The sequence below is a fragment of the Sus scrofa genome, chromosome 2 (genome assembly GCF_000003025.6).
Source record: "Sus scrofa isolate TJ Tabasco breed Duroc chromosome 2, Sscrofa11.1, whole genome shotgun sequence".
Lineage (NCBI taxonomy): Eukaryota > Metazoa > Chordata > Mammalia > Artiodactyla > Suidae > Sus > Sus scrofa.
Window position 1 is genome coordinate 37,787,126 of NC_010444.4, and position 24,684 is coordinate 37,811,809.

Sequence of the window (24,684 nt, forward strand, 5' to 3'; positions counted from 1 at the left end):
TAGTATCAGGCAAGGATAATTAAAACATCACATAGCTGCTATTTTAATACCATGTGAGTTGCTTTCTCTGCCTAAAGAAAAAAATGTGATAATATCTATACATTATCTTATTCTGTCCCTGGGAAACTATAGTAATTCGCTGATTCTTTGCCTTAAGACAGTGAGTATTAGTATCTGGGCAGGACAGAGAATGATGCAACTGTTGCAGTCACTCATTGGGACCTCTTTTAGCAAAGTTTCATTCTGAACACCTGAATTTTGTTTTAGTAACTTCAAGGAATATTGTTGTCTAGGGCACTCGGTAAATACTGGCTGATCTTGCTTAACTGGATAACTCCAACAGAGACCACTTAACAGCTTTCATGAACATAAATACATGGTGGGGACTAGGGGTAGGTATGTTGAAGCCACCCAAGTAGGAAAAATTTGAGTCAATCTACTCAAAATCTCCTTCCTCTGTAATGTGAAAAGCCCTTTTTGTTCTATATTGGAAAAATGCCACCCAGATATATTGTTTCTTCAGAAATTCCTTTGATTTCTTAATGGTATAGAGAAATGGTATGTGCTGCTTATAACTTTCAAGGTAAAAAAGTTTCTTCTCTTTCAGGTTTTCCAAGGGAAACAATATCCACCCTTTTCACAGCCTAATGTTTATCAGAAAAAATGATTTTAAATTACCTGAATGCTTTTTACCATTGGATTTTTGGTCTCGGGCAAATAGGTAATCATTTCCAATCATTACCTACTTGCTTGCAACTGCGTACCTGTAATATATCGCTTTATCATCATTCCACTTCCCCATATAGCCTGACAGCAGAATCCAAGTGCTGAGCAGTTGTAGGATTTACCCAGCTTGTTAGCAGTTCATCACCCTTTTAGAAGTCCCACCCTCCCCCAAAACACCTTCAGATGTTGAGGTAACTCATTGTTGGAGGGTAAAAACAAACTGGATAAACTACATATTTTCTTTATGGTTTATCAATATGGCTAAGATATTTTGAATTCTGAAGAAAAGCATCATGCAATCCCTGACTATTTATGTAGTTGTCTAAGAGGATGAATCGAGGGAACAGGGTATCAGAAGAGGTTCATATGAAAAAACACAACAAATAAGATTTTCCTAATAGATGTTCAGTGAATAAGAGTTTATTATGTTTATGAACTTCATAATGTATTTAATATTACAATAATGCCTCAAGGTATATGGAATTAACTTCACCTTCCCCCCTTTTTAAAAATGAACCAATTTAGGCAAGTTAAAATATTTTTCACAGTGGATTCAAACCAAGGACCATCTGGCTCCAAGAAAGGCTTTTTCCATTTTAGCTTCTGTCCTCCGGGTACAGTTTGTTCTCATTCTTAGGCTTGTCACTTTGTTTTCCCGTGTCTATGTACTGGAGGCTTTATTCAGATGCCTCACCGGGGGCATCAAAATCAGGCTTTGTGACCTCATCCCCTTGCTCCAAACTCTTCCATTAGATACCTCTTCTATTAAAACTGTTCAACAACTGGCCAAGAATGGACAAACAGTCAAATCCAAAACTGATCTCATTTATTTTTTTGCATTTTCTGTTATTACTCACCCCTGCCTTCTTACAACATGATGACTTCCCCCTGATTACGCTGTTCCTTCTGCCCTCTGACACCACATCCAGCCACCACATTCATACCCCGCTTCTCGGAGCTCCTTCAGAAGAGCTCACAGAGTCTTTGCCCTTAACCTTAGAAAAATGGATGCCCAGCCTTGGAAGCTGTTTTATGCAGCAATGTTTTATCAATGTAATGAATGCTGTGATTGTATCCTTTCATCTGAAAGTGACATCTCTTTCCTCTGAACATAGCATTTTTTTCTGCACCTTGCTATATTAATTGTTTTCACAAACAATATTGTCCAGAATAGGTGTTCAATAAAATAACCAGTAAATACATAGCATAAATAGAAGTTCGTGAGTGAAAGAATAAGCATGAAACACAGGGAGTTGGTGTCTTTATACACCAAATTTTTAAATCAAAACATGCATGCGCTTAGGAGGGGATAGTTCAGGACACCCCCCACAATTTCCACTGTCTTTTTCCAGGCACTCCAAAATTTGGGCCAAATGCACTGACTTGTTAGCTTTTAAGCCCAAAAGTCTCTCACTTTTGCTATTGTGCGTTACATAGGTCTGTCAAACCTTTCTTCTTGGTCTGTGTTCCTCAGCTTCACTCTCAAATTTTGTCTTTTTCACAATACATCATTTTCTTCAGGGTACAAACAGTGGGCATTTTTAGTAGTTTTGTCCATTGTAGAGTGAAAGTGATTTTTCATATTTTCTAAGATTGCTATGTAAAGTAACTAGAAAGATAAATCTCCTCCCTGAAAAGAAGTGTGATTGAACCATCTAGATCTAGAGCAGAGAGGCAGATGATGAACAGGCTTCTGCCAGAGACTGGACATCTGGATGCATTTCACAGCTCACAGTGCAATCCTCCTCATGAGAACAAATGAAAAGTCATGGGTCTGTAGGAAAGCAGCAGCGAGATGGTGGCAGACAGCTGCATGTAATTACCCACCTCACCCAGAATGCAAAAGTGAAAATTAATAGCTGTTGCATTGTAGGATGAGAGTACTCTTTAATCCATGCATGTGCCAGACACACACTACTTCATCAAATGAAGCATTGTAAAGTTCTACTGAGACTTACAGTAAAAGTGGCAGTCCTGGAGTTCCCATTGTGGCTCAGTGGTAGCAAACCCGACTAGTAGCCACAAGGATGTGGGTTTGATCCCTGGCCCTGCTCAGTGGGTTAAGGATCTGGCATTGTCATGAGCTGTGGTGTAGGTCACAAACATGGCTCAGATCTGGCATGGCTGTGGCTGTGGCTAGCACTGCAGCTCAATTTCAGTCCCTAGCCTTGGAACTTCCATATGCCGCACCTGCAGCCCTTAAATAAAAGTCTTGTAAGAACCAAAATGGATCTCAGGTCTGTGCAGCCTAGTCCAAACCACTCAGCTGGACATAAAAGTTCTGCTCTAATCTTAACTCATACTGTATTACTCTCACTGCCCACTCTCCTCTAGCCTAGTTCTTTTATTTTCTCTTGTTCTGGGAAAGACTTTGTGTCCCCAATTTTTCAAGACAACTTTAGGTCTTCTTCTCTCAATATCCCCAGATATTCCATATGGCTTTAGCTTTAAAATCCCAGAACCTTTACTCACAGCTGTGTATTAAAAATCAAGGTCATGTCTTCATTTCCTCATCAGCAAAATGTTTATCATTATCTCCAACATTTAGAAGTATGAAATGTGACATTTGTGTAATGCTTAGCACAGTCTTTGTCAGCTATGTTGCTTCTCTATTAGTCCTCTTCTTTTGGCTCCAGAAACAAAGAGCCTTAGTGAGTTGCCCATCTAAAACTAATTTGATAATTAATGGAAGTGGATTTGTCAACTCAGAGCCTACTTTCTGTGCACAAAATGACCAGAGATGGATTATTTCAAACTATCTTTCAAATGAAGGAATGTGTAATAAACTATAATGATTTTAAGTTGATGAACTCCATTCCACATCCAAAGATGAACATTATATGAGACAGTGCCATCGGGTATACTAGGGAGTTTTTATCTTGGTGGGCAGAGATATTTGCAATACATATGCATACATAAGGCTTAAAAAGCATTAGTCTTGGAGTTCCCATCATGGATCAGTGGAAACAAATCCAATTAATATCCGTAAGGATGCAGGTTTGATTCCTGGCCTCGCTCAGTGGGTGAAGGATCCAGCATTCCTGTGAGCTGTGATGTAGGTTGCAGACAGATCTCACATCCCAGATTGCTGTGGCTGTGGTGGAGGCCAGCAGTTAGAGCTCCAATACAACCCCTAGCCTGGGAACTTCCATATACTGCAGGTTCAGCCTCCCAAAAAGCAAAAAAAAAAAAAGGTATGAGTCTCAAGCTTTATGTGGAACACAGTCAAGTATAAGTTAAAAACCTGAAACTGACTTTCAGAGAATTCTTGAATTTAGGGTGTGCATAAAATTCCAGATATACGTATTTGATTGGCTATTTTTGTTCTCTTTGTATAGTCAGAGGTCTTTTTTAAAAAGAGAAATTATTTTACTCAACTTCTAAATTTTCGCAATGTCATTGTTTGACTGAATGGACACCAAGCACTATCCAAAGACTATTATAAGATGCCTTGTATGAAAATGAAGCCACAATGGCTTCATCACTCTCTTCTTAACTTTTATAATTGCCTTGTCAATTCCATCCAGAGTTTTAACTCTTTAAGACCATAAATCTAAATTTCTTTAGAAAATTTATAGAATGTAGAAGTTCTAGTCTCTGGGTATTTGTATACTAATATAAAATTATCTCTATATGGGAATGAGAATTATTCAGGCAGTATCTTACCCTAGTTCAAAAATGAGTCAAATTATAAATAAAGGAAGAATCATAACTTCCTAATATATAAAGGGGTTAAATCAATCATTTTTAGACTTCCTAATCAATTAAGGTATTTTAAGCCAAATGGCAGGTCCCTGCCCCCAAAGTAATGTCCATACTCTAATTTCCAGAACCTGTGAGTGTTACCTTATTTGGAAAAAGATATCTGTGAATGTAATTAAGTTAGTATTCTCAGGATGAGATCATCCTATATTATCAGGGGGCTCCTAAATCCAATGATAAATATTCCTTTTTCTGATGTACTGCAGTTGCCAATATGCTCTGCCATTGTTAATGAGAGTCTGTATTTCCCTTTCGTCATCTCTGTAGATGCTACTTCAAGAGCCTGCCTGCAAGTCATACGCTTCTGGTTGCCCTATCTTACCTAGGCTTCCTTGGTCTGCTTCTTTTTCTCTGGTTGTGAATTAGATTGAGGTTGGAACAGGAAACGTCATGGATTCAGCTGTCTTGTTCTTCCACAAATTTTAATCATCATCAATACACTTGCGTGAATTAATCCATATCAGCTGCCTGAGCAGTGAACAGATTTGATAAGGAATAATCTTAAGCCCTCTGAATGAGTAATTTCTACAAACAAACGGAAATATTTATGGTGACTGATGATACCTTCTAATGGATGAGACATGGATGTTTCAGTAGCTGAAGCAAGTATTGCAGTAGCATTGAATTAATCACTAGAAATATCAACATACACACTTTGCATAAGCAGACACAGAAGACTTAAACACTACTAAATGCCATATGATTAAAGTGAGTGAAAAATGGGAGGATGAGGTTAGAGTGTAAAGAAAAGCAATTGATTTACTAACCTATAAACTTTTCAGGAATATAAGGTAACTTGTAGGGTTTCCTATGGTTCTAAACCAGAGAGAGCTGTGACACATTGATTTCATGGTGTGACATCTGTCCACAGATATGCTTTGTATGTTCTGTGTTCTTATACACTTGGATGCAAAGTTCAAGACCCGTGATATCACACATTAAAATCCAGCTGTATATTTTCTCTTGAAACATTGAAAACCATGGAAATACAGGGCCCATGTTCTCAACTGGCAATAATTGGCTTACAATCTACCAAGATCTATTAAACATGCATTATTTATATCTCATCATTTGTGTCATTGCCCTTTTTGTGATTCTGTCCATCTTACTCTCATTACTTCTTTGAGTTAAGGTTATCCCTTAAAACTTTTTATATTTTAAAATCTGTTTAAATCTTCTGTAACTCCAATTTCTAGTTTAGTGACCTATCTCTTCAATAAGTTATTTTCATTTTTTTTTCTGTGAAATTATTTAAGAAAAATTTTTCCTGGGAGAGCTTGATCCACATCGAATCATTTCAGCTCTGTTCTCAAACATGACTGAAGGCAATACTTTACTATTTTTAAATATCATGGCATACAGTACCCAGATTTTTGTTCTGTTTTCTTTAAAATGTTAAAGTTTCCCAAGTTGCTGAAGTTAGTGTTTGATGATCAAAAGAATATAACCAGTCCCATGTCCCATCCTTATCTTCATTTGGTTCTTTACTTTTACAAAGTGATAGTGCTAAAATACTATAAAAATGTATAAACATCCCTTTTAAGTTGAACATTTTTGTCATGTGTGGTTGGAATATCAACTGCCAATAAATCGGCTAAATTTGCATTTCTACGTGTTTAAATATTTCTGTTTGGTTTCTTGTCCCCTAAAATATTTATTTCTCATCTCAATGATAAATTATTTTTTTGTTAAACTTCAATTATTGAAAAGCTGCTGCTAATTGGTAGACATCATTTTTCTGGTAACCTACTTCAATTCTCCTCAGAATATTTTTGTTACATGGTGGGGACCATCTTGGAGAGGTGACCACTACAATCTAGTGGTGTTGTAATGGTGGTAGTGGCAAGTGTTACCTTCTCAGATTAATCAAAGAGATTCTCCTCTTTCTAAGTGTTCTGTTTTGTTTGAAGCTATGATACACGATGACATAACAGTCATGAACCAAAAACTGATGCTGACATATAAGAAGAAATCAAGTGAAGGCAGAGCAGAGACAGAAAATTGATGTATGATCCAATTTTTAAATTTTTTTAATTTTTAATTTAAATTTTTTAAAATTAATTTATTTATTTGCTTTTTAGGGCCACACCTGAGGCATACGGAAGTTCCCAGGCTAAGGGTCAAATTGGAGCCACAGCTGCTGGCCTACACCACGGCAATGCCAGATATGAGCCGTGTCTGTAACCTATACCACAGCTCATGGCAATGCCAGATCCTTAACCCACTGAGCAAGGCCACGGATTGAACCTGTATCCTCATGCATCCTAGACAGGATCGTTAACAGCTGAGCTACAAAGGGTACTCCATAAAGATCCAATTTTTGATAAATGTTTCCTGAGTTTATTTCTGAACCTGCCATGCATCTATTTTTTAGTGCTTTGTGATATCTCAGTCTCAATCTTAAACTTGTAATTGAGAGGCTAATGGCATCATCTTATATTCTTCCTGGGTGCATAACAGGCATGTTATGTTTGTTGACTAGTTATTAAATATGCTTCATAACTAAAAAATAATGGTATAAATATGAATAGGTTAAAAGATAAGAACAAAAGTACTTAATCCTTTAATAACCACCTATTGATCACAGAACAAAAATGTAACAATAGCCTGCACATGGGATCACCTGTAATAACTGTCTTTAGCCTACCTGTCCAACCTCACCTCATGTCATTCTCCCATTCACTTGTTAGCCTCTGGCTCCACACATAACTTTAAATACCCCCAACCCTCTTTACACTTCGCTGTCCTTTGCACTTAATTTCTTGTATCAGTTTTTTTTCTTTTTTTTTTCTTTTTCAAGTTCCCTTCCAATTTATCCACTTTGCATTTTTTTCTGCCATTAATATAATCCATAATTATATCACTCACTTAAATGATTTCAAGTTTATTTTCATTTCCACATGAGGCAACAAACATCATGAAGATAGAGTCCAGTTTTTCTATTCAGGTTTGTGCTTGCAGAGCCTGCCACATTGCCACTGAATTAATGAAAGAAGGAATGGATTAATAGGGAGATCAGAAAACAATCTATAAAAATGTAGAATTGCATTTCTTTTTAAATTTATTTTTATTAAAGTACAGTTGATTTACAGTGTTGTACCAATTTCTGTGGTGCAACAAAGTGACTCAACCATATATATATATTATATTATATATTATATATTATATATACACACACATTTTTAATATTACTTTCAATCATAGTCTATCGTAGGATATTGGATATAGTTCCCTGTGCTATGCAAAATAGGACCCTGTTTATCCATTCTGAATGTAATAGTTTGCATTTACTAACACCAAATTCCCTGTCCATGAGTTTCCCCCACCCCTTCCTTGGCAAACACAAGTCTGTGAGTCTGTTTCTGTTTTGCAAATAGGTTCATTTGTGCCATATTTTAGATTCCACATATAAGTGATATCATATGGTACTTGTCTTTCTGACCTCATTTAGTGTGAGATGTCTAGTTGCATCCATGTTGCTGCAAATGGCATTATTTCCTTTTTATGGCTGCGTAGTATTCTATTGTATATATATGTACATATTCTCTTAATCCATTCATCTGTCAAAGGACATATGGGTTGTTTCCATGTCTTGGATATCATGAGTACTGCTGCTATGAACATGCTATGAACATAGGGGTGCATGTATCTTTTTGAGTTGTGGTTCTCTTTGGATATCTGTCAAGGAATAGGATTGCTGGATCATATGGTAAATTTATTTTTAGATTTCTAAGGAAACTTCATACGATTTTCCATAGTGGTTGCACCAGTTTACATTACCACCAACACTGTGGGAGTGTTCCTTTCTCTACACCCTCTCCAGGATTTATCATTTGTAGAGTTTTGACAACGGCAATTTCTTTTCTTGGCTTTTTTGGGCTGAACCCACGGCGTATGGAGGTTCCCAGGCTAGGGGTCAAATGAGAGCTGCAGCTGCCAGCCTACACCACAGCCAAAGCAATGCTAGATCCTTAACCCACTTGAGTGAGGCCAGGGATAGATCCTCATAGATACCAGTCAGATTTGTTTCCTCTGTGCTGCAACAGGAACTCCAGTGATGGCAATTTTGACTAGTGTGAGCTCGTACCTCATTATGGTTTTTGATTTGCATTTCTGTAATAATTAGTGGTGTTGAGTATCTTTTTATACTTTTTTTTTGAAATCTGCAGGTCTGTCTTCGTTGGAGAAATTACTATTTAAATCTTTTTCCCATTTTTTGACACAATGTTGCATGCAATATTTATATTATGGAGATAACTCCCTTGGTTGCTTCATTTGCATATATTTTCTTCCATTCTTTAGGTAATCTTTTTTATGGTTTACTTTTCTGTTCAAAAGCCTCAAAGTTTAATTAAGTTCCTTTTTTATATTTGTTTTCATTTTCCTTACTCTAGAAGGTGGATTTAAAAAGATATTGCTGTGATTTATGTCAAAGAGTATACTGCCTATGTTTTCCTCTAGGAGTTTTATAATATCCAGCCTTACCTTTAGGTTCTTAATCCATTTTCAATTTTGTTGTTAGTTTGATGTTAGAGAATGTTCTAATTTCATTCTTTTACATGCAGCTGTCCCGTATTCCCACCACCACTTATTGAAGAGACTATCTTTCCTCCACAGTATACTCTTATACTCTTGCCTCCTTTGTCATAGATTAGTTGACCATAGGTGTGAGGATTTCTGGGTTTCTATTCTGTTCCACTGATCTGTATGTCTCTTTTTGTGCCAGTACCATAATCTTTAGATATCTGCAGCTCTGTAGTATAGTCTGAAAACAGGGAGCCTGATTCCTCTAGTTCCATCTTTCTTTTTTAGGATTTCTTTGGCTATTCTGGGTCTTTTGTATTTCCATACAAATTTTTTAAAAATGTTCTAGGTCTGTGAAAAAAGTCATGAGTGACTAGATAGAGATTGCATTGAACTTGTAGATTGCCTTGAGTACTATACTCATTTTGATGATATTGATTCTTCCAATCCAAGAGTATGGTACATCTTTCCATCTGTTTGTCTCATCTTTGATTTCTTTCATCAGAGTCTTAGAATTTTCAGAGTATAGGTCTTTTATCTCTAGGTAGGTTTATTTCTAAGTATTTTATTCTCTTTGCTGCCATGATAAATGGGATTGTTTTCTTAATTTCTACTTCTGATCTTTCATTGTTAGTATATAAAAATAGAGATTTCTGTGTATTAATTTTGTTGCAAGATTTGCAATGTTACCAAATTCATTGATGAGCTCTACAGTTTTCTGGTAGTATCATTGGGATTTTCTGTGTATCTTACCATGTTATCTGCAAAAACTGAAAGTTTTACTTTTTTGTTTTCCAATTTGGATTTCTTTTGTTTCTCTGATTTCTGTAGCTAGGACTTCCAAAATTATGTTGAATATCTGTCTAATTCCTGATCTTAGAGGAAATGCTTTCAACTTTTCACCACTGAGAGTGATGTCAGTTGCAGTTTAATCATATATGGCCTGTATTATGTTGAGTCAGGTTCATTATATGCCCACTTTCTGGAGAGTTTTTATCAGAATTGGATGTTGGATTTTTATCAAAAGCTTTTCCTGCATCTATTTAGATGATCATATGGTTTTTATTATTTAATTTTTTAATGTGTATCATATTGATTGATTTTCAGATGCTGAAGAATCCTTGCATTCCATGAGTAAATCCCTCTTGATGAAGGTGTATGATCCTTTCAATCTATTGTTGGATTTGGTTTGCTAATATTTTGTTGAGGTTTTTGGCATCTATGTTTGTCAGTGATACTGGCCTGTAACTTTTTTTCCTCTCTTCTTTTTTTTTTTTTTTTTGTATTCTTGTCTGGTTTTGGTATTAGGGTGACTGTGGCCTTATAGAATAGGCTTGGAAGTATTCCTTCCTCTTCAATTTTTGGAAAGAGTTTTAGAAGAATAGGTGTTAACTTGTGTTTGAATGTTTGATAGAATTTGCCTGTGAAGCCATCTCATCCTGAACTTTTGTTTCATGGATGTTTTCTTTCCTCTTTCTTGATTCTCTCTCTCTCTCTCCTTCCTTCCTTCCCTCCCTAATTCCCCTCCTCCTTCCTCCCTTGTGGCATATGGAGTTCCTTGGATAGGGATCAGAAGATGCAAGTTGCAGTTGCGACCTACCCTGCAGCTACAGCATTGCTGGATTGTTAACCCAGTGTGCCAGGCCAAGGTCAAATTTTCATCCTAGCACTCGAGAGACACTGCCAATCCTGTGTGCCACCATGGGAACTCTGTAGATTTTGAAAGTTCTTTAATCACAGTTTCAATTTTAGCACTTATGATTGGTCTAGTCATATTTTTTATTTCTTCCTAGTTCAGTCTTGGAAGTTTTTATTATTGTAAGAATTTGTCCATTTTTTTCTAGGTTTTCTATTTTATTGGCATATATATTAGTCTTTTATGATCTTTTGTATTTCTGTGGTATCAGTGTGACTTCTTTTTCATGTCTAATTTTATTGATTTAAACTCTCTCTCTCTTTCCCTTCATGTGTCTAGCTAAAGTATTATCAATTTTGTTGATCATACCAAAGAACTAACTTTTGATTTCATTAATCCTCTGTGTCATCTTCATCTCTATTTCATTTCTTTGTAATCTGATATTTATGATTTCTTTCTACCAACTTTGAGTTTTATTTATTTTTCTCCTCTAGCTGCTTTCATTTTAAGCCTAAGATATTTGATATTTTTCTTGTTTCCTGGTGTGAGATTGTATTGCTATAAACATCCCTCTTAGAACTGCTTTGGATGAGTCCCACAGGTTTTGGATTGTTGTGTTTTCATTGTCATTTATCTCTAGGTTTTTTTTTAATTTCCTCTTTAATCTCTTCATTGATTCATTGGTTGTTTAGTAGCAAATTGTTTAGCCTCCATGTGTTTGTGGGTTTTTCTGGTTTTCCCTTTAGTTGATTTCTAGTCTCATAGCTTGGTATTTGGAAAGGATGCTTGATATAATTTAAATTTTCTTAAATTTACTGAAGCTTGATTTGTGGCCCAAGATGTGAGCTATCCTGGGAAGTGTTCTATGTGCATTTGAGAAGAATGTATATTCTGCTGATTTCAGATGAAACGTACTATACTCAATAAAGTCTGTTTAGTCTAATGTGTCATTTAAGTTGTGTTTCCTTACTATTTTCTGTCTAGTTGATCTGTCCATGGATGTAAGTGGTGTGTTAATATTCCCCACCATAATTGTGTTACTATGGTTTTTAGCATTTGCCTTTTATATCATTGTGCTCCTATGTTGGGTGAATATATATTTACAACTGTTATATCTTCTTGGATTGATTGATCATTATGTAGTGTCTTTGTTTCTTTTGAGCCTCTTTATTTTAAAGTCTATTTTGTCTGATATGAATATAACTATTCCAGCTTTCTTTTGATTTCTATTTGCATGGAATAATTTCTTCCATCACCTAACTTTAAGTCTGTATGTGTCCTTAGATCTGAAGTGGGTCTCTTGTAGACAGAATATATACAGATCTTGGTTTGTATCCATTCAGCTTGTCTATGTCTTTTGGTAAGAGCATTTAACCCATTTACATTGAATGCAATTGTTTTCTCTGTGAGTCAAGTTCTTTTGCTGTTGTTGCTGGGCTATGCACACATGTGGACATTCTTAGGCCAGGGATCAAACCCACACCACAGCAGCAATCTAAGCTGCCTCAGTGACAACACTAGATCCTTATCCCTCTTCACCACAGGAGAACTCTAGGTTATGCTTTTTTATATTCTTTTTTTTTCTTTTTAAGAATCTACATACAAATGATAAAATTTATTATTTGTATTTCTCCTACTTATTTTACTAATACCCTCCAGATCCATCCATGTTATTGTAAATAATGGCGGAATTTCATTCTTTTTATGGCTAAGTAGTTTTCCACTGTGTATGTGTCTTCTATATTCATTTAATGTTGGTGGAAACAGGTTGTTTCCATAACTTGGTTATTGTAAATTCTTCTCTGAATATTGGGGTGCACATACCTTTTCAAATTTGTGTTTTCATTTTCTTCAGAAACATACCCAAAAGTGTAATTACTGAGTGATATGGTAGTTCTGTTCTGCAACTTTTTAGAAACTTCCATATTGTTTTCCACCAATTGGCTACACCAATTTATGTTCCCCCAAGAGTGTATGAGGTTCGCTTTTCTCTGCAACTTTGCCAACATTTGTTATTCATGGTCTGTTTGGTGATAGCCATTCTGACAAATGTGAGGTGATATTTCATTGCAGTTTTGATTTGCTTTTTTCTAATGGTTAGCCATGTTAAGAATTTTTTCATGTGCCTGGTAGCCATCTTATGTCTTATTTTGAAGAATCTCTATGCAGATCTTCTGCCCATTTTCCCATCAATTTTTTTATATTATATGAAATGTTTGTATATTTTTGGGTAGCAACCCCTTATACTATGATTTGCAAACCTATCTCCCATTCAATATGTTGCCTATTCTCTTCCAATGATTTCCTTTGCTATACAAATGCTTTTAAATTGAATTAGGTCTCATTTGTGGGTTTATTTTGTTTATTTTACTTTTGTTACCTTTGCCAGATAATAAAAAAACATTGCTATGATTTATGTCAAAGAATATTCTGCCTATGTTTTCTGCTAAAATTATGTTTTTAGGTCTTATATTTATGTTATTCCATTTTGAATTTATTTTTGCATATTATGTAAGGAAGTGCTCTAATCTTCGTATTTTACATGTAGCTCTGCAGGTTTGAAGATACATTGTATAGTTTTGCCTCATTTATAATAGCTTAATTTATCATGAATGCATGGGTTTTTTCTGTGCTCTTTATTCTGTTTCATTCATCTATGTGTCTGTTTTTTTTTTATGTGTGTGTGTGTGTGCCATTATCATAATATTTTGATTACTACAGCTTTGTAGTATAGCCTAAAGTTAGGGAATAAGGTATCTCCAGTTCTGTTCTTTCTCAAGGTTGCCTTGGCTTTAGAGTCTTTTATGTTTCCTTATAAATTTTAGAATTATTTATTCAAATTCTGTAAAAAATGCCATTGTGATTTGATAGGAATTAGATTGAATCTGTAGATTTCCTTGGATAGAATGGATATTTTAACTATATCAATTCTTCCATTCCATGGGCATGATATGTCATTCTATCTTTCATTGTGTCATCCTCAATTTCTTTTATCAGTGTATGATAATTTTTCTAGTATAAGTCTTTTACCTCCTCAGATTTTCACCTAGTTTTAATTTTTATGCAATGATAAATGAAATTGTTAACCTTTTTCTGATAGTTCATTGTTATTACATAGAAATTGACCAAATTTCTTTAATTTTATATTCTAAAATTTTACTAAATTCATTGATGAGCTTTAGTAGTATTTTGGTGGCATCTTTAGGATTCTCTATGTGTAGTAACATCACCATTTTACTACAACTTTGCAATTTGGATTCATTTTATTTTTCTAATTTGAATGCTATAGATAGAACTTACTATGTTGAATAAAAGTGGTCAGAGTAGGTTTTCTTGTATTGTTCTTAATCTTAAAGAAAATGCTTTCAAGTTTTCACTTTTAGGTAAGTATGGTGCTAATGATGGCTTTACCAAAAATGGCATTTATTTTGTTGAGCTATGTTCTCTCTATGTACATTCACATTGAGGAGAGTTTTTTATAATAAATGGATACTGAAATTAGTCAAAAGCTTTTTCAACATTTATTGAGATGATCGTGTGATTTTTCTTCTTCAATTTGTTAATGTGGTGAGTCACATTGATCAAGTTCTGGATACTGAACCATCCTTGTATCCCTGTGATGAATCACCCTTGATCTTCATGTATGATCCAATTAAGTTTGGTAACATATCTTTGAGGATTTTTCATTAATACTTATCAGTGATATTGGCCTGCATTTTCTTTTTTTGTGTTCCCCCCCCCCCCGGTTTTGGTATCAGGGTGATGCTGGCCTTGTAAAGAGTTCCTTCCTCTGCAATTTTTTGAGACAGTTTAAGAGGGATTGGTGTTGACACTTCTCAAATCTTTGCTACAACTTGTCTGTGAAGCCATCTGGTCCTGGACTTTTGTTTGTTGGGAGGTTTTTTTTTAATTATTATTACAGATAATTGATTTATTCATGTTTTATAATTCTTCCTGAGTTAGTTGTGCAAGATTGCACAGGTCTAGAAGTTTGTCCATTTTCTTTTATTTTTTTATGGCCACACCCACAGCATATGGAAATTCCTGGGCCAGGGATTGAATCTTAGCCATGGCTATGAACTATTCCAGAGATCCTTTAGCCCACTGTGCTGGGCAGGGGATTGAACTTGTGGAATGCCTAGGTTGTCCATTTTATTTGTATGTACTTGTTTATAGCAATCTCTTATTTTTGCATTTCTGTGGCGTCACTTCTAAATTTCTGACATTATTGCTTGGGGCATTTTTTTTTCCCTTGATGAGTCTGACGAAATGTATATCAATTATTTTTATCTTATCAAAGATACAGTTCATATTTTTTTATATATTTCTTCTCTGATCATTATGATTTCTTGCCTCCTACTAACTTTGTTTTTGTTGTTGTATTGTGTTTTTTTTTTTATCTGGTTCCTTTAGGTGTTGGTTTGGTTGTTTCTATGAGATTTTTCCTGTTTCTTGATTTAGGCTTATTGGTACAAACTTCATTTCTAGGACTGCTTTTGCTACATCCCATAGATTTTGGATTACTGTTTTTGTTTACATTTCTGTCCCGGTATTTTTTAGTTCTTTTTTTATTTCTTCAGTGGATCATTGATTGTTTAGTAGCATGATGTTTAGCTTCCAGGTGATTGTGTATCTTTATATTTTTTCCTGCAGTTTATTTCTAGTTTCATAGTGTTGTAACTGAAAAGGTGCTTGATATGATTTCAACTCTCTGAAATCTCTGAGACTTGTTTTCTCAGAGACTATCATGTGATTTATACTGTAGAATGTTCCATATGCACTTGAATGTGTATTTTGCTTTTGGATGTAAAACGTTATCTGTATTTATTAAGTTCATTTGGTCTAAGGTGTCATTTAAGACTAATATTTCTTTATCAATTTTCTTTCTGAATGATCTGTCCATTGATATAAGTGGGGTGTTAAAGCCCCTACCATTACTGTGTTACTTTCTCCCTTTATGTGCATTTGTTTTATGTATTTAGATGCTCCTATGTTGGGTGCATATATATTTATAGTTGTCGTATCTTCTTGGATTGATCCCTTTATTTTTATGTAATGTTATTCTTTATCTCTTATGGTCTTCTTTTTAATGTCTAAGTGTTGCCATCCTGACTTTCTTTTAATTACCATTCCATAAAATACTTTTTCCATCTCCTCTCAGTTTGTATGCATCTTTATATCTACAGTGAATCTCTTGTAGGCAGCATATAGATTTGTCTTGTTTTTGTATTCATTCCACCACTCTATGTCTTTTGATTATTTATTACTTTTACTTTTATGGCAATTACTGATATTTATGTACTTATTGGTATCTTGTTATTTTTCTTTGTGTTAGTTTTGTAGTTCTTTGTGTTGCTTCCTTCTCCTTTTGCTCACTTTCCTTATGATTTAATGACTATCTTTAGAGTTGTTTAGAGTCCTTTCTCTTTTGTGTGTATCTATGTATTAAAGATTTTTGGTTGGTAGTTACTATGCCGTTTATATATAGCTAGCTAGCTAGCTATGACTATTTTAAGTTGCTAATCTCCTAATTTTAACTGTGTTTTAGCAACGCTGCATTTTCACTCTGCTTTCCCACAATTACTATATTTGACATCATATTTTATAGCTTTTTATTTTATATATCCCTCAACTACCTATGTACATATATAGATGATTTTACTACTTTTGTCTTTTAACCTTCCTATTAGCTTTATATGTGGTTTATTTACTACCTTTACTATATTTATATCCCTTTTATCAATGAGATTTTTTTCTTTTGAAATTTTCATGTTTCTAGTTGTGGCCTTTAATTTTTTGCTCAGAAAATTCCCCTTAACATTTCCAATAAAACTGGTTTCATTGTGTGAACTCCTTTAGCTTTTGCTTACCTGTAAAACTTTTTATCTCTCCATCAAACATCAATGAAAGCCTTGCTGGGTAAAGTATTCTTGGTTGTAAGTTTTTCTCTTTCATCACTTTAAATATATAAAGCTATTCCCTTCTGGCTCTCAGAGTTTCTGCTGAAGTCAGATGAAAGACTAATGGGAGTTCCCTAGTATTTAACTTGTTGCTTTTGTCATGCTGCTTTTAATCTCCTCTGTATCTTTGATTTTGAAGTTTAATTGCAGTGCATTTGGTGTGTTCTTCGTGTTGATCCTATTTGGAACTCTCTGTGCTTCCTGGACCTGGATGTCTCTTTCCATTACCAAATTAGGAAAGTTCTTAGCTACCATATATTCAAATATATCCTCTGCTCCTTTCATCTCTCTTCTCTTTCTAGGATCTCTATAATGCAAATATTAGTATGCTCGATGTCATCTCTAAACTTCACTTAGTTACTTTTCTGGGGTTTTATATTGTTTAATTTGGAACATATTCCTCTGTCACCTTATTTTGCCTAATTTGCTGTTTATATTTCTATGTATGTGGTAAGTTGGTTACATTCCTAAATTAGAGAAGTGGCCTTTTGTAGGAGATGTCCAATGCATCTCAGAAGCACACTCCTCTCTGGTCACCAGAGATAATATTTTCTAGATGTGCTCTTAATGTTGGTTGAGTGGGTCTTTCTGCTGTGGCAGGGTGACTACTTTGGGTGATCTTGTAGGCAAAACTAGCCTTCATTCTGATTGGTTGCCAGGCCTTGCCTTGTATGGAGGCTGCCGTCACTGGTTGGCAGGTCCTGGACACAAGGTAGTTGGCTGATGAACCCTAGCTAGTAATGGCTCACTGGTGGGCAGAGCTCTACAGTAGGTGGTTGTGGGCCCAGGGTTCCCAAGACTAGTGTTGGCCTGCTGGTGGAAGAGTTTTTTTCCTGACATGGCTGACTAGGTGTCCCAAAGATGGTGCTAGCCCACTTGTGAGTGGGGCTGGATCCCAGGGTGGCTGACTGAGGATACCAACAAATCTCAGAGCTGGTCCTTCTGATGGGCAGGACCAAAACCCTTGATGTCCCAGGGATGATGCAAGCCTAATGAGATATTGGCTGGGTCTTGCCAAGGCAGGCTATGTGGCTGTAGTGGTCTTAGCACTATGTCTGCCTGGTGGTTGGCAGGTTTGGTACTCAAAGGAATTGGGGCTGGTTACTGGATCTGGCTCCTGGGGCATTTAGCTGCAGGACCTAGGGTGTCCTGGCCCATTAGTGGATGAGGCCAGGTGCTAACACAGCTGGCTTCAGGGTCCAAGGTGTTCCAGAGTTTATGTTGGCCTGCTAATGAGGAGAATGGGATTTAATTGGCAGCTTGCTGAGAGGCCTAAAGCACTGCAGAAATGTTGTTGGCTTGCTGGTGGGTGGGGCTGGGCTCAGGGGTTTCTGAGGTTGGTGCCAGCCTGCTGGTAGGTATGCCAGGTCCTCTCATGACAGGCTGTGGGGCTGTGATGCTCCAAGGGCTGGTGTCTGCTCCTGAAGGGTAGAGCTGAGTTCCAGGGTTTCTGGTTATATGCCTTGAAGGTTATAGATTTGCATCAACATGCTACTAGCAGGGGCTGAGGCCCCGGGGCTTATGAGGCTAGTGCCTGCTCACTGGTGGGCAGAGTTAGATCCCAGAGTCTCTGGAACTTCAGGGCCTGGGGGTCCCTGGGCTAGTACTTATCCACTTGTATCTGAGGCTAGGTCCTGAGCCCTCTGGTGGAGAGGGCCATGTCCCACCATGGCTGGGGGCTCAGGCAATCTTAAGGTGGGCCTGCCTGTATCTAGGTCTGGCTAGTTGGTGGCCTGAAGCATCCCAGTACTGCTGCCTGTAGGCTGGTGATCAGGCCCTCATTCCAACACTAATAAGGTAGAGGGAGGATTCCAAAATGGCCCTTGCCAGCACCTGTGTCCACATGGTAGAATGAGCTCCCAGAAATGGCTGCTGCCAGTGTCTATATCCCTAGGGTGCTCCACTTGGATCTTGCCTCTCTGGGATTCTTGTCAAGGTTGGTAGGTAGGTTTGACCCAGGATCTTCTCAAACCAGTACCTCTGCTTTGAGTCCTTTGAGACTGAAGTCTTTTTTTTTTCCCTACAGCCGTTTGGGTCTCCTAAAAGTCAGCCTTGTTGTCCTTCAAAGCCAAATGTTCTTGAGGCTCATCTTCCTAGTGCAGGGCCCACCAGAGTGGGGAGGCTGATTGTAGGGCCAGGATCCTTGGGGAGAACTTCAGCGATTGTAATTTTTCTCCCATTTGTGGGTTACCCACTTGGAGTATGGGTCTTAATAATATAGTGATTCCACTCCTCCTACCCATCTTGTTGTGGTTCCTTCTTTATATCTTTAGTTGTAGATTATTTTTCCTGCTATATTTTGGTCTTTCTCATCAGTGGTTTCTCTGTAAATGGTGGTAATTTTGGTGTGCCCATGAGAGGGTGTGAGTTCAAGGTCTTCTTACTCTACTATCTTGTCCTGAACTCATGATTGTCTTTTAATGCCATCCACGTATAAGGAATAAGAAAAGCTCACTTGAAATCTGAAGAAAGAATATTTAAATCATTACCAGATTGGCAGAGGTAAAACCAGGCTGGATTGGTGGTAGTTCTCCGTCTGTGACTAGTTAATTTAGGAACTCCAGGCAATTCACTTAACCTCTGAGTGTTGCTTTCATTTGCAGAAGTGAAGATGATGGGTTGGGTAAGTGGTTTTAAGCCATGTTCTGTTGAAGCCTGTGAGTCGTGATGGGATGTGTAAAGGGGTTCCAGTTTTTTACCTCTTGGTCCAAGCAAAGAAATTCTGCCTTTCCTGATTTTTATAGTAAAGTACTGAATACCTTTTATTCTTAAACAGGTCTTATTGCTTAAGAACACTTGAAAGCTACTAGACTGTGTTGTTTCCACCATCCTCTGATAACTTTGTGATACTATAAATATTATATATTATACAGTTTTTAAGAGAATTAATAGAAAGGTTATGCAAGGTGCTAGAAAGCCTATGTTGAACCAGAAAGCTCGGAGGTGAAGTTCTGAGAATAAACAAACATACACATAGCACATGAATATATAATATATATTAATATATGAATTGTCCGTTGCATATAAATATATATGTATTATAGATATGGCACCTATATAATATATATAACATATGTGTATATATATATATTTCATATGCAACCTATAAGGAAATAATGAGGCAAAATTGGTTTAATGATGCCTAGTTAATATATAGAACTTTCATCTCCCTCCTTTATTGTCTTGAATCATAATATTTTTACACTATTGACAATTGGAGGGTAGCTACATAATTAATTATGTATTCACCATTGTTTTTAACAATGTGTATGTTATATTTGTGAGTGTACAGGCAATGGCTATGGTCTGTAAGGACATATATTTGTCAAACACTACTTGGGCTTATTAAATGGATATCCATTTCACACTGCAAATCATAGCATGAGACTTAAACATATTCCATCAGGAGATTTACCACATTTTTTAAATAATTTTTTTCAACTTATGGCTGGAGGAGATATTCAGGCAGTAATTTATTTCAACAGGACTCCCTAGTGGATTCAAAGATTGTCATCATCTTCTAAAAACCCACCTGATGATCTTTAAAGTAAAAATTATTTTTGTTCATCTTTTTATTTCCCCAGCAGAGCTTAGCATAGTATTTTATGAATGTAGTACTCAAATTTTTAATAAGAAATGTCATCAATTATTTTGTAGGAAGTAAACCTCTTATTGATAGGAGCTGGCAGTAGTTTAAATTGTGCTACTAAATATCAATAACATTTTGTCATCAAGTTAGCACAGATTAAATTTAACTGAAATGAAATGATAAGAAAATATTGAGTTTTATGATTCTAGTTGTAAAACACCAGTATTTTAGGATGAGCCGTCAATGCTAATGGCTCTGCCACAAAGTATGAGTATATACAAATTCAATGAAAACTTAAATTTTGGAAATTCCTTGGGAAAAAAATAGAAACACACATTCTAAAATACACACCAATCTTTAGTCATTGTTTATTACTGGTGGGAAATGTTTTTGTAGAGGCAAGATGGTGATTATTTTTGGTTCTTTGTGTCTTTGTTGGAACTACTCAATTCAGCCATTCTCTTCAGGAGCAGAGAGTTATAAATGAATGGGCAGGACTGTGTTCCACTGAAATAGGCAGATGGTCAGATTTGACACAAAGGGCCAATCCCTCACCTAAACAGTCGCGAAGAATTCTTATAGGTGTCTTTCTTTTTCCACTGAAAATTGACAGGTGTTTTTTTAATGGAGGTGCCATAAAAACTTTATAATCAAACTCCCTGTTCCAAGATTACATTTAAAGAATTAGATTTGAGATGTGTTCTAATTTACCATACTACAGCAGTAGTTGCCAAATATAGTTTAAGTTGCTCTGTCATATTTTGGCACGTGAAATTCATTTCATGTAGTTATTTTATCTTCATTACAATATTGACAAATTTCAATAAGTGATCTAAACTTAAAAAAATTTAATCTATTAAAATGGAATTTAAAATATATTTAGCAGACTGACTTAACTTTGGTCTTTGAAGTTTCGATTTTGTGAACAAAATTCACGAACCAACTTGCTTTAGAATAATGAGGATTTAGAATTTAGAATTTAATATTTAGAATTTAGAATTTAGAATATTACAAATCACTAAGATGTGGTTCACTTAAAACTGCAACCTAAGTTTGAAATGTTAGCTCAGATATAATATCATCTGCCCATTTTATTCATTTTGGATAACTCAGTAACTGCCAACTCTTAAAAATATGGTAGTGGCTCAAACGAAAACATTCACTGTTCTAAAATAATAACTGAGATTACCAATCAATAGCTTTCTTAAAATTGTATCCTCTACCACATGTGCATGTTTTAGTGCAAAATAATCACCACGCAGGCATTAGGAGACCTGGTTACCAATCCCAACATGCTATAAATCAACTAGATCTGAACAAATTGGTTGACTGGGATACTTTAATTTACTCTTCTGTAATGTAGGAATAATACCATGCACCTGTGCTTATAATAACAACTTATATTTAATATGCATAGAACTTCCATGGAAATTATCAAATACTATAGGAAACCAATGCAAATATACTTTATCAATGCCAAAATAAGAGGCTGCAACCATTGCTGCTTCTAAATTGTGGCTTAAAATTTTGTTTCATTTTGTGTGCAAGAGGGAAGAGAAAGTTCTTTTTAAAATAATAATTTAATTATGTTTGTGGTTTTCCCCTCTTTAACATAATTGCTTTCAGCTGGTTTAGGCTGAATGGGGATCTAAGAGTGTTCAACAGTTTAAGAAAGATGCAATTAAGCTCTATATACATATATTTATCAATACATTTTACAGGGATCTCAAACTAAATATTCAGTAGATGGGACAAAATCACAACAGGCAACTTTATTTGTAGAATTTGATTCAAAAATCCAGAAAAAATAAATAAAAGGAGCCAAGTCTCTATTAGGTTAGTACACAAAATAAAAAAAAATACAGTAACATTTACCATGAGATCATTTAAATGTGTTTGCAAATGATCCGATAAGGGAAACAGTGATTTACAACACGGGAAACTTTTTTTTTAACAACCGTAGACTTAAATGCACTGCACTCTAGGTCACCTAGACTAGGTTAGTAAGAATGAGCAATGTGTTAGGTCCAAAAAGGCAACTCCAATCACCTTCCTCCGATGGAAACTTTGGTAATTGTCTGTGGTTAAAACAAAATACCAACTCTTGTTCTTTATCATGTTAGATGGTTATTTTGTCCATTTTCTCCCACGATGATGAGTCCATTATAAATATTTCAATTATTTTGAAGACACTCCAAATCCACAGAACAGCAGACAGTTCCATTCTGTGCATCAAGACACAAGCATTAGCAGATGAGACATAGACTATAAATGTCAATAGATCAATAGGTAGTGTCCACTTTTATATTCAAAACAACTATTTACAGTTTTATACCAATGCCATAAATGCTATAAAAATTAATAGAAAAATGCCAGAGAAGGAGTGAGAAGGAAGGAAAAACTTATGAGACCCTTCACGGTTCCTCCAGCGGGGTTCTGCTGGCGTGCAACTTCCCACACCCCTATCTGAACTCAAACCATGTTTGAGACTCCTCCTCTGCATTTCCAAGTTGTTCACTGTCTCTATGTGAGATTCTTTCCAAAAATAAACCCCGGAAAGATAAATTGCCATTAATAATACTAATCAAAAGTACCCACAAGAACCCAGAAAACAACTCCAAAATGGCTTCTGGAAAGGTGGGCATATTAGGGATAAATATAGACTCTCTCATGGTGACTGTGCAGAGAATTGCTGAAACTTCATGAAAAATCAATTACATGCATTACTGTAAATATACCTTTATAATCCTCCTAAATGAATCTCGAATCTGACCTTGTTGAAATAATACTAAGTAACACAGGTCTCCACATCTCCTGGTCATTTCATTTGCTGGGCTCAAGGTGTAATGGGACTATGACTTTTTTGCTATACGAAGTTTGATGTTATCCTCTTCCTACTGGGGCTGAATCTTAAGATGGTACTTTTCAGGAAAGAGAAAGGAACCCACATTTATAACAGCATAAAAAGACAGGATGGGATCTTTCCACTGATGGCTGAAGCTGAGCCAGGATTTGATAGAATCAAATGGACTAATACTTTTAACATGCTTAATTCTGGGAATGTCAAGAAGATGTTTTGGCAGAAATTTCACCCTGCCTAACTCTTGCTTCAAGTCGACTACAGTTGTAGCTTTTCATAAGCTTCGAAGGGGGGAAGGGGTCAGTTTTTGATATTAAACACATAAGAGGATACATCATGGGAACTCCTTTGAAATGAAAATAATCATAATTAATTAAATCCTGCAGCAGAAGCTTCAAGCCCCCTGCATTAGTTACTATGATAATTAAACAAAGAAAACAGCCTCATAGCTTCACAGAGCACTTTCTTCTAACACTGACAGTTTCACGAAAGAGGTTGTAAAAATTTCCAGGATGAAAAATCTTATGTCTTTCTAATATGCAGGTCAAAATAGCTTAAATCAGCCATAATTGGGACTGCTGTCAACTATTTAAATTCTGTTATTTAAAGAGAGAGGACAATTTTATTCTATGTTCATTTGGAATTTGCCTTTATTCACAGTACAGCTACAATCCAATCAGACAGATTAACCTCTGGTGAGAAGAGAATGCCTGCCTGCATTTCCACCATGCCCCTGGGAACTTGTGCATTCAGAAACCTCAGGAGTGCACCTCTTGCAGGGGTTCTGTGGCAATTGACAAGGCCTAGTTTCCTCAGGACACCCAATTACCTTGCATTTGCAGGTTGTGCAGGGCGATCCAGTCATTGTCCATACTGAGCCACTAAGCCTCGAAAGGCCATAGCTGTCCAAGCAAGTTTTTCTGATGTCATAGGCAATGTTGTCAGCCAGGCAGGGGTCACTGACACAGCGGGGACAACATTCCCCTTCCAAGATGGTTGTGTACTCACAGCTCAAAGTAGGGCAGGTGAGTGGCCAGCAATCTACTTCTCCATCCTGTGGAGAGAAAGCCAAAAGTGCCTTATCATTGACCTTATGCACAGACCTGTTGCCACAGTCCCAGAAGGGTAAATTCTCAGAACTCTCCATCACTGTCCTTATTGACTTCTTACTTGAGCATCATTATGAGTATTGATGTGCTTCCTTCTTGAACTACTACAGAAACTGCCTCCTCCAGGCTGCTTTGCTGACTGTCCATATTGCAGTCTCAGAAAGAGTTAGGACCCATCTCTGTGTGCCAGTAGCAACTCATGATTATTTTTTATCATGATACTTATGATCCTTCTCATATTTATCAGGCTTTGGCTTGTTCTTTTATCTCCCTGATGCTTAGCACAGTTTTGGTCAATAAAGGCTAATCGAATGAACAAATACATGGTAAGGTGCTGGGCTAGTGTATAAAGAGAAATTTATTCTCTTAAGGTCAAAGGGGGACCTTAACCACTGTACTGTTTTAACAACGTCATGCACTTAGGTGCTTAGAGAAAATTTAAAATTGAGGTTGAGCGATACCAGGAGAATCATTTCAGAATAGTTTTAATATAACATGTGTCTAGTGGCAAATCACTA

The 24,684-nt window shown here is 36.2% G+C and overlaps 1 protein-coding gene across 4 annotated transcripts in view; it reads right to left on the minus strand.

Annotated features, from left to right (window-relative positions):
* Nucleotides 21,955-24,684, minus strand: part of NELL1 (neural EGFL like 1) — a 945,441-nt gene continuing 942,711 nt past the window's right edge. For all 4 annotated transcript variants that reach the window (XM_021085298.1, XM_021085297.1, XM_021085300.1 and 1 more), the window contains 2 exons: nucleotides 23,887-24,111; nucleotides 21,955-22,422 (listed from right to left, as the gene is read on the minus strand). In XM_021085298.1, coding sequence (XP_020940957.1) covers nucleotides 22,372-22,422; nucleotides 23,887-24,111 — 276 coding nt within the window. In that variant the 3' untranslated portion in view covers nucleotides 21,955-22,371. The remainder of the gene's footprint in view (nucleotides 22,423-23,886; nucleotides 24,112-24,684) is intronic.